The sequence below is a fragment of the Achroia grisella genome, unplaced genomic scaffold (assembly GCF_030625045.1).
Source record: "Achroia grisella isolate CSIRO2021 unplaced genomic scaffold, CSIRO_AGI_Agris_v1 utg841, whole genome shotgun sequence".
Classification (NCBI taxonomy): Eukaryota; Metazoa; Arthropoda; class Insecta; order Lepidoptera; family Pyralidae; genus Achroia; species Achroia grisella.
Genome location: NW_026713039.1, coordinates 1,571,305 through 1,583,646, shown reverse-complemented (window position 1 = coordinate 1,583,646; position 12,342 = coordinate 1,571,305). Strand labels below are relative to the sequence as shown.

General features: G+C 34.5%; 1 protein-coding gene across 1 annotated transcript; it reads right to left on the bottom strand.

The window, feature by feature from the left end:
* Positions 1-581: 581 nt before the first annotated feature.
* LOC131852254 (uncharacterized) lies at positions 582-11,039 on the bottom strand. The gene is made up of 11 exons (XM_059202906.1): positions 10,853-11,039; positions 9,763-9,847; positions 8,663-8,709; positions 7,734-7,855; positions 6,266-6,375; positions 5,781-5,911; positions 4,751-4,803; positions 4,000-4,182; positions 2,870-2,933; positions 2,249-2,297; positions 582-1,775 (listed from the first exon to the last, which is right to left on the bottom strand). Exons 2-11 carry the CDS (start codon positions 9,833-9,835, stop codon positions 1,657-1,659), a joined length of 951 nt encoding a protein of 316 aa, XP_059058889.1. The 5' UTR covers positions 9,836-9,847; positions 10,853-11,039; the 3' UTR covers positions 582-1,656.
* Positions 11,040-12,342: the final 1,303 nt, after the last annotated feature.

Here is a 12,342-nt window from a genome sequence, read left to right as displayed (position 1 = left end):
TTTGCGACAGGGATGTCGCGAATATTCGCATCTGCATCCCCAAATACGAAACTTTCACATCTGCAATAATCGATGCGGATGTCGGACAAGTTGCTACAAGAAAGAAATTGCGTGGGGCCGGCGATCAGCGCTTGCTCTAATATAGGAGCAAAGTTTCGTTCGATGAGAAATTTCAACGCTTTTGTTATTGTATATCATTACCGTAAATTAAACATTACGTATCATCATTACATAGTATAAAACAAAGTCGCTGTCTGTCCCTATGTATGCTTAAATCTTTATAACTTCGCAACGGACTTTGTAGCGAGTTTTTTTAATAGATAGAGATTCAAGAGGAAGGTTTATATATATAATACATGTACCCGTGCGAAGCCGGGGCGAGTAGCTAGTATGGTATAAAAATATGAAAAACCATTCTGTTCTTTTCACTTCATTTCTGCACCTATTTAATATATATAAATAACTTTTTGTCAATAAAATCTAAAGCCGCGTCCGCATCAGTAGATGGGAAACAAAATCCGCATCCGCCTTTGTATCAGCGGATCCTGTTATAAATGCTACACAAATGAGTACACAAAATATAATTTAGAACTATTTATTAACTTACTTAAACTCAAATATAAATATATTCCAATTCCCATGCTAATGAATAACAATAGAAATGTTGATTAACTAGTGATTCTATTTATAGTACAATAGGGTATAATTTCGCGAATCATTAACAAAATAAATGATGTTGATTAGTAGTAGACTAAAGTGATTCTTTTTATAATATAGTATAAGGTCTAATTTCGTTTACCATTACCTCTCAATCAAAATTTCTGAATTGGTTAAGGTTTGTATTATGACGACAAGTGAACGTCTTCTGAGGGTAGTTTGAGGAACAGTTACCTCACAAACTTCAAAATCTTTTTGTTGATAATAATAAACTTTATGCACTATAACTTTAAAGTTCATTTCAATTATCAATCACGGGATTTTCATTCAAAGTTAGACACAGACATCTATATAATATACATTGTGAATACGCTAGTTGTAAAAAAAGCAGTTCGAGTTGTTTACCAGATTCAATTGAGAAGAACCATTGTGGAAGTTTTCAACCTCATTGAAATTGGTCACAATAACCTGTTGCTGGCTCACAACTATTATTGCAGAATGGAAAAAATAATGGAAAATCACAGCATGCTGTTTATAAAGAAAAAATATCTACAATACAAAAAAATCTCATACAATTTTTTTTTTATTCCAGTAATTTTGATCAAGGCTCAGAACGATACGGCAAGTAGACGAAGAGTTTATAATAATATCTTAGGACAATTCACACAGCGCCATCTAGTCCTAAACTAAGCAGTGCTTGTATTATGGGTATTATGGGAGTCTTTGACATGAGGTTGAGGGGTCCCCTACCCCTCATGTCATCCAAATCTAAGTTTAGTTGATGATTAGGTCATCGGTAGGTATATACTTAGTCTGACGGCACTGCCAGGGGTTCGAACCTCGGCTCAGGCCGTCGTAATAAATTAACACTATTACTGACTCCCAGATTTGTCTACCGTTTACATTAAACTAAATATTATAAATATACATTTCTTGTAGCAGTCTGTATACATAAACATAATTCTCACTTAATGTCAACATATTCTAGAAGGTTCTAGACTAACGCGCGATGGCTCCGTGCTTATCTTCTAGATGCTTCTTAAATATGATCCTGGAACTGGATTCGAACCCGCACGCGCCGCACACGAGGACTTGCATTGTGTCCACATCCTTGGTACCTATGAACACAATAACAGAAACATTTACGACTCACAACATCAAAAATATCGTATATTAAGTCAATTAGACGGCCCGGACGGTCTAGCGGTATAGCAGACCGCTTTACTACCGGGTTCGGTTCCTAGCACGGTACAAACATTTGCATTCATGAGTATGATTGTTTGTATCGGTCTGGGTGTTTTCTATGTATATGTATTTTAAAAAAATCTATGTATTTTTATCAGTTATCTAATACCCATAACACAAGCTTTAGCTAACTTAACTTGGGTCTAGATGGCGCTGTGTGAATTGTCCTGATATTTTTATTATTATTACTGATTTGTATAGATTTTACTGCTTAATCTGCAGCTCACAACCGAAGCAGCTTACAAAGCAAGCTGCTTGGCGGCTGAAATAGGTGAGACTGAGGTACACGCATACGATTTTGTGCTTTTAACCTCTGTAAATAGATGTTAGTTTACAGTGTACTTACTGTCTGCTGATGTTTGAATCAGGTGTTTCTCTTGAACGTGCCTCATAAGCTGAAAGTCAAACATTGCATAATCAAATCTTATTAATGTTATAAAAAAAAGTTATAGCATAATTGTTTTTTTTATAGTATAGGGGACAAATGAGCTTGCGGCTCACTTGAAGGCAGAAAATTTGTAAGTATGTTTTTTTATAGTACAGGGGACAAATGAGCTTGCGTCTCACTTTATGGCAGAATGTTTGTAAGTATTTTTTTTTATAGTACAGGGGACAAATAAGCTTGCGGCTCACTTTATGGCAGAATGTTTGTAAGTATGTTTTTTTATAGTACAGGGGACAAATGAGCTTGCGTCTCACTTTATGGCAGAATGTTTGTAAGTATTTTTTTTTATAGTACAGGGGACAAATAAGCTTGCGGCTCACTTGATGGTAGAAAGTTTGTAAGTATAGATGTATCGATCGGAAGAGCGATAGGCGCCGGTATGGTGTGGTTGAGGTCGTCGTCTTCGTCGGCGAGGACGGTGTCGTGTGTAACAGTATGGTAGAGACGGAACGGGTGGACCAGTAGGGGTCGTTAGCTGCCGTTATGGGGTCGTCGTGATCTTAGTGAACTGCCTGTGGTAACCTGTGAGTGCGAGGATCCCTTGTAGGGGCACCGCGCGCACTGCAGGCCGGCGTGTGTCTTGGCGCTGCGCCACCGCACGGCGCCCCCCGCGCCGCCCCCGGCCCCGCCGCCCCCGCCCCCGCCCGCCGCCGCGCCGCCGCCGGAGGCTCCGCCCCCGTGGCCCGTGTGCTCCGCCGCCTGAGCGTATTATACTTATTTAACATGTAATTGAAATGACTACGAAAAGACGGCCTCGGTGGTCTAGCGGTTTAGCACACCGCGTTACTTCCGATGGTCGCGGGTTCGATTCCTCGGTTTTGTATGGGTATGTAGTGAATACATAATATATATAGATATTTTCTATATATATTATGTATTCAAAAAATATATCTAAGTATTTATATCAGTTGTCTAGTACCCATAACACGAACTCTGCTTATCGTAAAACTAGACGGCACTGTGTTACTTATCCAGAGATAAAAAAAAATGACAAATAATTTAATGATAAAAAAAAGTAACCACACAAACGAGCTAGTATTTTGATTTAATAATATATATTTATTGCCAGAAAAGGACACAAACCTACATTTAAATGCATACACTGTTTCCTTAAGAAAAAACAGAAATGATCCTCTTAAACTATGTATAAATTAACAAAAGCATTATGGATTCATCCTCACAGTATTCTGGGCAAAAGCTAACTCGCTTAACTTGAGACTAGATGGCGCTGTGTTAATTGTCCAGGGTTATTTATTATTTACTAGCTAACTCGCTTAACAGCTTCCAATAAAAGAGACTAGATGGCGCTTTGTAAAAATGTTAATTGTCCAGGGTTATTTATTATTTACTAGCTGTACCCGCGTCTTCGTCCGCGTCGAATTTAACTTTATTTTTCTAAAATAAACGTTGCTCCTTATTACATCAGCTACCATCCAATAAAAGTCCCGTGAAAATCGATCGAGCCATTTCAGAGATTACCCGGCACAAACAGACAGACAGACAAAAATTGCAAAAAATGTTATTTTGTTGTATCTACCGTATTTATATTAGTAGTAGTAGTAAAAAACGGTTATTTCAATATTACAAACAGACACTCAAATTTTATTTATATGTATGTATAGATTTAAGTGCGTTGATTTTCAGTCACGAACGTACAAACCTTGTGTGCAGTCATCTCTTTGATAGCGTTGCATTTGAAGGTGCACATCTTGCAGGAATACAAGAACAGTTTGAAGTTAGGCGAGTTGAGCAGCTCGTGCGGCGGCGGTAGGTCCGACTTCCGTTTCCGGCCGCGCATCCGGCTCGGGGAAGGACAAGAGCGGGTTAATAAGGCTCTGTAACAAATACAACCTTATTAGATTTGTACTTTTTACTAGCTTTTACACGCGGCTTCGCTCGTATGATTTTTTTAAAATAAAAAGTATCTTATGTTCAGTGTCACGTTTGTTGTTGGGATGTTTGTTACGCTTGCACGCAAAAACTACTGAACCGATCATCATGAAATTTAGTACACATGTTCTTGGAGGTATTAGAATGAACATAAAATACTTTTTATTTAAAGATAAAACAAATATTTTTTATAAAAAACAAAAAATAAAATATCAACATTTTGCTACTTTAGCGCCATCTAGCAGCCAGTAATGGAGTTATGCGAGCGAAGCCGCGGGTAAAAGCTAGTATGCATATTCCAATTCTAACCATTGAGAATTGTAAGAGGGGAGAACTGGCACCTAAAATACAAGTTTCTACTTAGTTTAGGTACCGGGGAACAATTTAAATTGTAAATATTGTATGCAAAATAAAAAATATTATTATTATATAAAATTATATATAAAATTATATATGGACGAGTATGGTAACTAACATTGTGTGACGAGAATTTTATGTATAAGCTTAACTTACTTGGCCTTCTGGAGTCGCTTGGCTTTCTCCAAGATTTCCGTAGGGGTTAAAGGCTGTAAACAAAAACATTACACGATCACTTCTCAACAATACTTTATGGAAGAGGGGATTGTTAGTAATGGGAAGATTAAAACTATTGCTTATGAACGTAAGTCTTTATATTATAATTTTTTCCCTACCTACAGTTCAGTATACAGATTCAATTGAGAAGAACTGGCAAGAAACTCAATTGAATTACTTTTTTTTTAAAGCCAGTTTATTTACAATGCATAAGTATTTATATCGGTGTAACTAACATTAAATGAAAATCCCGTGCATGAACAACTATTGCCGTCATTCAAGTAATCGTTTAGTGAGTAATGCTACGTTTACATTCAGCCGCTTCCCCTGTCACTCGCGCTGCCGGAATTATTGCCGGGCGACAACTGAGCGAGAGGGCTGAATGTAAAAACACGCTGCCACTAGTGCTGCCAGTCCTTTGACTCGCGCACGAAAAACCGACAATCGAGGGAGCGCCGGGAAACGTGAGTGGCAGCGCCAATGACATGGGAAGTGTTTCCACTCGTGTTTACACTCTCGCGCTGCTCACTTCCCTGCCCACTCGGGCTGAGTGTAAATTGCGCATTATAGGATTTGCTCAGTAAATATGATTTAACAATGTTTTGAATTTATTTAAGAGTAATTCCAGTATATCCTATATAATTTTATATTTTGTATGTTATCCATAAATTTTGTTTATTTATGTAATTATATATTTTATACAGGTATATTAGTTAGTTTATATATTTGTATATGTATATATATATATATATATATATATTATTTTTCTGTATTTACCTGTTCTTATTTTTTATATTAATTATTAAACTGCACCGCCTTACTATCCCTGATCAATGTGACAGTAGACTGGTATAGAGAGAGAATGCCATCAGGCATTAAATATATATTGTATACAATAAGTATATATTGTATTGTGTGTATTGAAGTTATATAAATAAATATATCAGATAAATAGTTTGTGAAATCATACCTTCTTCTCTTGTCGCTCTATGGGAGTGTTCTGGATCATGTTTCTATTGGTCTGTGGTAGGGAGGACTGTAGGAATACTAGGGGTCCCTTATCGTCGTTTACCATGACGTATGTATCTTGGTTATCAGGATCTGTGGGCAAGTCATTAGAATAATTTTATTAATATTATTTCACGCAAAAACTACTGAACGGATTTTAATGAAACTATACAGTAATATAGCTTACACATAAGATTAACACATAGGCTATAATTTAAAAAGATATTATGTAAATTGGGCGCTATATAATAATAAGTGTGAAATTAAAAGTTTGTGAGTATGGATGGATGTTTGTTACTCTTTCACGCAAAAACTACTCAACGGATTTTGATGCAACTCTACAGTTATATAGCTTATACATCAGAATAACATATAGGCTATAAATCACACGCGCGTGAAATCGCTGGTACTGCTAGTAAATAATTATATTAGTAGACTCCGAGTTACCTTCAGTGTCGCTGCCTTGCAGTACGCAAGTGACGGTGGAGTCCGCTGGTATGTCGCTGGTGGTCTCAGCGCTGGCCACCAGCTTGTAGGAGCCGGATCCGTCTTCACACCTGCAATTGTAAGGCTTAAGTTACTGGGACCTCCAGGTCCCATATCTAACAATTCCCTACTGGGGAAGGAGACTGTTAGTAATAGAAATAGAAATAATCTTTATTCAAATAAATTATAAATACAAGCACTTTTGCATAGTAATATTTTGATTCTACCACTCATTCGGAATGGAGATTCATTACAAGAAGAATGAGTTAGAAACTTGTGTGTTGCTCTTTTGTATAATGGCAACTAACTCACACCAAAGGAGTTATAGATGTCAATAAGTTTTTTAACACCAACTTTAGGACTCCAATCCCTTGTAATTGTTGAAGATGTAATGCTGGCTGTTGCAGTGTGATACATGATATTGTCGGTTGAGACGATGTATATTACAGATGTTAATAGGCGGACAATCTAAATACATATAACTCAAAGGTGATTGACATAGTGATCTATCAACGCACAGCCCAAACCACTGGACGGATCGGGCTGAAATTTGGCATGCAGGTAGATGTTATGACGTAGGCATCAGCTAAGAAAGGATTTTGATTAATTCTACCCCCAAGGGGATAAAATAGAGGATGAAAGTTTGTATGAAACTTTGTCAATTTTAAACCGATAGGGCTGAGATTTTGCATGGATAAAGCTACTATGACGTAGGCATCCTCTAAGAAAGGATTTTGAAAAATTCCACCCCCAAAGGGATAAATTGTCGCAAACAAAAGCTAGTATGTACATTAAAGTATTGATCTTATATACTAAACTAGCTGTACACGCGACTTCATCCGCATGGAATTTAACTTTATTTTTCTAAAATAAGAGAAAGTTACTAAAATAAAAGTAGTCTATTTGAATTTATTTTCCTACATGATAAAAAAAAAGGGAATAGTTTGGGTCATCGATCTTAAATAGTATAGCTTTTTTCAATAAGAAATTTTAAGCAAGTATTTAGACTTGCTTTAAATCTCTTATTGAAAAAACAAGTCTAAACTGTAAACCTCACATTTTCCTATTGTTATCTATACATTTATACGTTATACCATACATATGAATAAAACGTTTTTAATAATACATGTAATAACTACATGCATATGAATATAAATACGGTACATACACCAAAATAACATTTATTACAATTTTTATCTGTCAGTTTGTTCCGACTAATCTCTGAAATGGCTGGACCGATTTCGACGGGACTTTATTGGCAGGTAGCTGATGTAATAATGAGTAACTTAGGCTACTTTTATTTTAGATAATAAAGTTAAATTCCAGGCGGACGAAGTTGCAGGTACAGCTAGTACATTAATAACAATCCTGCCTCTTTCCTTCCATGGATTGGTAGCCTTTGCTTGCTGTATGTTTGTTTGTTGTTTACCTGAGTAGGGTCATGTTCAGCAGATCCAGTTGCATAACAGTCTTGTCAGGGTTGATCACTTGCACGTATCGAGACTGACCGCCATCAGCCTCCAAGTCCGGCAGTATATGAGACTCCGCTCCCTGAAATAAAAAAGAAAATATTTAATATGATTTTGAAATTACATTTATATGTTACTAGCTACTCGCCCCGGCTTCGCACGGGTGTATATGTATTATATATATAAAACTTCCTCTAGAATAATTCTATCTATTAAAAAAAAACCTCTTCAACCTCTCGTTGCGTAGTTTTAAAGATTTAAGCATTCATAAGGACGGACAGACTGCGACTTTGTTTTATACTATGTTTTTATACCTACTCGTATTGTACCATTTCTTTGTGTCAATTTTTTTTTATGGATGATAATGGAATTGTGCACCCGCCTGCGCTAACGGTTTACGCTGGCGGGGCACCAGTGGAGGATGATAAGATGAACATGAGTTATTAAAAATTCTGTTTGTTATATATTTTACGTGTGTATCAAATAAATGTATATTTTTTCTTTCCTTCATTCCTTACATATTTAAGACCAGCTGTTCCCGCGACATCGTCCGCGTGGAATTTAACTTTATTTTTCTAAAATAAAAGTAGCCTAAGTTACTCCTTATTACATCAGCTACCTGCCAAAAAAAGTCCCGTCAAAATCGGTCCAGCCATTTCAGAGATTAGCCGGAAAAAAACAGACAGACAGACAGACAAAAATTATAAAAAATGTTATTTTGGTATGTGTACCGTGTTTATGTTCATATACATGTAATAAAAAGCGGTTATTTCAATATTACAAACAGACACTCCAATTTTATTCATATGTATAGATTCTGTGTGTATACAAACTGCCAAATAGCAAAATTAACAAAAGTGAATAAAATTAGATTGAAGAAAATACTGACCTGGTCACTCCTGTCAAAAGGCGTCACTTCCACAATTTGCAATTGGCCTGCAATGTTAAGAATATTATATGAGTGTTACATACATCATTGGGAAAGGGGATTGTTAGTAATGTGGACTGATGATCTTATTGCTAGCAATGTATGGTACATTGATTGATGATCTCATTGCTAGCACTATATGGTACATTGATTGATGATCTTATTGCTAGCAATGTATGGTACATTGATTGATGATCTCATTGCTAGCACTATATGGTACATTGATTGATGATCTTATTGCTAGCAATGTATGGTACATTGATTGTTGATCTTATTGCTAGCAATGTATGGTACATTGATTGATGATCTTATTGCTAGCAATGTATGGTACATTGATTGATGATCTTATTGCTAGCAATGTATGGTACATAGCTAGCAATAAGATCATCAGTCCACATTACTAACAATCCCCTTTACGGCATGTTAGGTTCTCGAAATACGCGACATAAATCGAAACGACGTAAGTCGAGACATATTGTGTCATATGTTTATCAGGTTGACCTCCACGCGGTTCCCCCTGGAAACCATCTTGATAAGTCTTGGTGAATTTATCACGATGGGCTAACTGACCTGACCTCATGCTCATCTTATCATCCTCCACTGGTGCCCTGCCAGCATGTAAGGTGATTTTGCACAAAGTCCACCTTGGTGAACGTTGGTAAAGAATAATAATATCTCAGTACAATAAAGATAGCACCATCTAGTCCCAAACAAAGCAGAGCTTGTCTTTTGGGTACTAGACAACTAATATATATTTTTTGCATATGCTGGTGGTCACTCTATTCTCCCAAATTTGAATTTAAAAATGAATCTGTATTATTGTGAACATGTACAACATTTATTTGAAAAGAATATTATTTGAATAGAGCCGAGTTTCTTGTCATCTCTCCCCATCTCAAACTCATTCTGATGGTAGATTTGATATGTCATAAGAGTCTGTAATAGACCTACATGAATAAAGATATTTTGAATTTGAATTTAAATAAATACATAGTATGGATCAGTTGGAAACAAGAATAAACACCTTCAGGACCCGTCAGGAAAGAAAAAATTATAATTACCATCCTTATACTCTGCTGACAATAACTGAGTTTCTCCGGCACTCTCCACAAGATGACCCTCTTCATCAGCCATTTCCGGTTAAAGCTGTAACATACATAAGTATACCTTCAGGATATACTTCAGATAATCTATACCAATACTACTCAGTTTGTTATTTGTTTGATGGTAATTATTCTCTGTACCACCCATGGTTGACTGGTAGATAATGCCCTATGGTGTTAGTCCGCCACATGTACTTTAAAAAGATGTGTTAGTTTAAATAAATAAATTTATTTATTTAGTTATTTAAATTTAATTGCACATAATATTAATTTATATATTTTATACATAAGTCAGTAAATTTTAATTTTGAATAGTTAAAAAAACTATATTTATATTATTACTTTATTATTATTATTACTACTAGCTGTGCCCGCGACTTCGCGCAGCACACGCAACGGAAGCCCTCAAATATGAATAATTTTCCCCTATATTGCAACATTTTTCATTGCAGCTCCGCTTCTATTGGTCGTAGCGTAATGTTATATAGCTTAAAGCCTTCCTCGACAAATGGACTATCCAACACAAAAAAATCTATTCGAAGCAAGTAGTTCCTGAGATTAGCGCTTTCAAACAAACAAACTCTTCAGATTTATAATATTAATAATAATAATTATAATATTAATAATAATAATAATAATATTAATTATTATATTATAAGTATAGATTAATGTAAGATACACATTGTATGAATTTCATTCAAAATACATGTAACCGTTTAGACATAATTAACAATAAACTATTTATGAGGTGGAAAACATACATCAAAGGTACTTAACCTAAATTATAAACATTCTTAAAATATGAATCTATTCTTCGACGTCTCTTGAATATATTAGGTGCTCTTCTGTATGAATATAACATTATTAGATATTCAATTATTTCTTATTAATGGCGATTGTACACATAAAAGAATATTAAATTGTAATATAGGACTATGTGTCAAATTAATAAACAAAAATTTTCTTGCAACATTATTGTAAAAACGAAAATAAAATCGGTGTTTCTATTATTAATTTTATGATTCTTGCAACAATTTACAATACTTACAATTTGATGGCAACAATAATATTGATGGATTACAATGGAATCGACACAACTTAATAATTATAGAATGAAATATTGAATAAAGATCAATAAATAGACAACGCTGTATTTTTAATAAAAAAATCTTTTTAGTACATGACGAAGAACACGCAAGTAGAAACAATCATTCACTCACTTGAGTGTTGAGAGATTTGAGATGCATTTAGGGTTGCCAGCTATTAAAATATTTACCCCATTATTCCAAATAACAAAAAGATATTGTTAAACAATTTTTGTTAATTCTAATTTGTATTATTTGCAATTAATACATTATTTTTAAATTGCCAAATTGTTTGTGAATAATTTTTAAACTTTATAACTACCTATGTAAATGTGTCTCTCTCTTACTCGTTATCAACTGTATGTACTTTCCATTCTATAAATCGATTTGCGTACAGATTGTAGAGCACAGTTGTAGAGTAAGAAAAATGTTATTCTGACTGAGGCAGCTGAGGCTGAGACCATTGAGAATGAAATGAGAGAGTAACCCTGTCAAATAGGTATAGAGTAAGAAGTTATATTTTTTACACATATCAACAATCACAAAAAAATAATGTAAATAACAATATTATGAGAGCAAATGAAGAAAAATATGGATAAAAAATAAAATAAGTTCTTTCTTTCTTATTTGCTTTAATGTTTAGCTCTACGTAGAGATCGTCAACTTTTTTTCACAGTCTGTGCATTAAATGCTACAGACTAAAAACAAAATAGAGCTGTTTAGATCCTACAACGCGCTATTAAAGTTTTTTGTTCCGCTAACTATATAACACTGGCCGAATATTCAACTAACGGGAGGTCCGTTGCTACTACGTGGGCCGGTGCTGGCAGGGAGCCGGTCTAATTCCTTGCCATCAGATATGTTGAAGCGTAAAGCAATCATATATGGTAAAATAATGTCAAATATGTCAAGAAAATGATAAAGAGAGACCCAGGTCTCATCCACACGGTAGTAGCCGCTTTGACTTCCTTTTGTTGTTTAGACATTAGTAAAAAATATTATTATAGTATTATTTTTATAAATAAAGTGTTATAACTCTAATTATTGTACTGTTTATAATAGAAATTATTTTTTAGTAATAAATATTAGATTAAATACTGGCACTCATGTTAGCTAAAACACGAAACATACGTCTAAATTTTAAATAGGTACATTATTATTCATAAAAAGTAGAGCAGAATGTTTTATGCCATGTAGTCATTAGTAGAGCATTTTGTTAGTCTTTATTAGCTTCATTATGTATAAATATTTAATTACATTTTAATTATTCTAATAATTAAAAAAACCTTTAATTTCTTGCTTTTTTAGAAAGTTATAGTGTTAATAAATTACACATGTTTTTATCTCTACATGTTACTTTATTATTATTAGTTTTTATTTTTTACTGTATTTATTTATTATTATTAAACAATTTGGTATTAATATGTATATGTAGAGTATTAAGTACCTATAA

What these genes read in the sequence shown, in the direction of transcription:
- LOC131852254 (XM_059202906.1), bottom strand. Translation starts at nt 9,835, where the DNA reads ATGGCTGATGAAGAGGGTCATCTTGTGGAGAGTGCCGGAGAAACTCAG. An exon ending in CTTTTGACAGGAGTGACCAG is followed by an intron (nt 7,856 to 8,662) that starts GTCAGTATTTTC and finishes TTTTTATTTCAG; the next exon opens with GGAGCGGAGTCTCATATACT. An exon ending in AAGCGACTCCAGAAGGCCAA is followed by an intron (nt 4,183 to 4,750) that starts GTAAGTTAAGCT and finishes TATTTGTTACAG; the next exon opens with AGCCTTATTAACCCGCTCTT.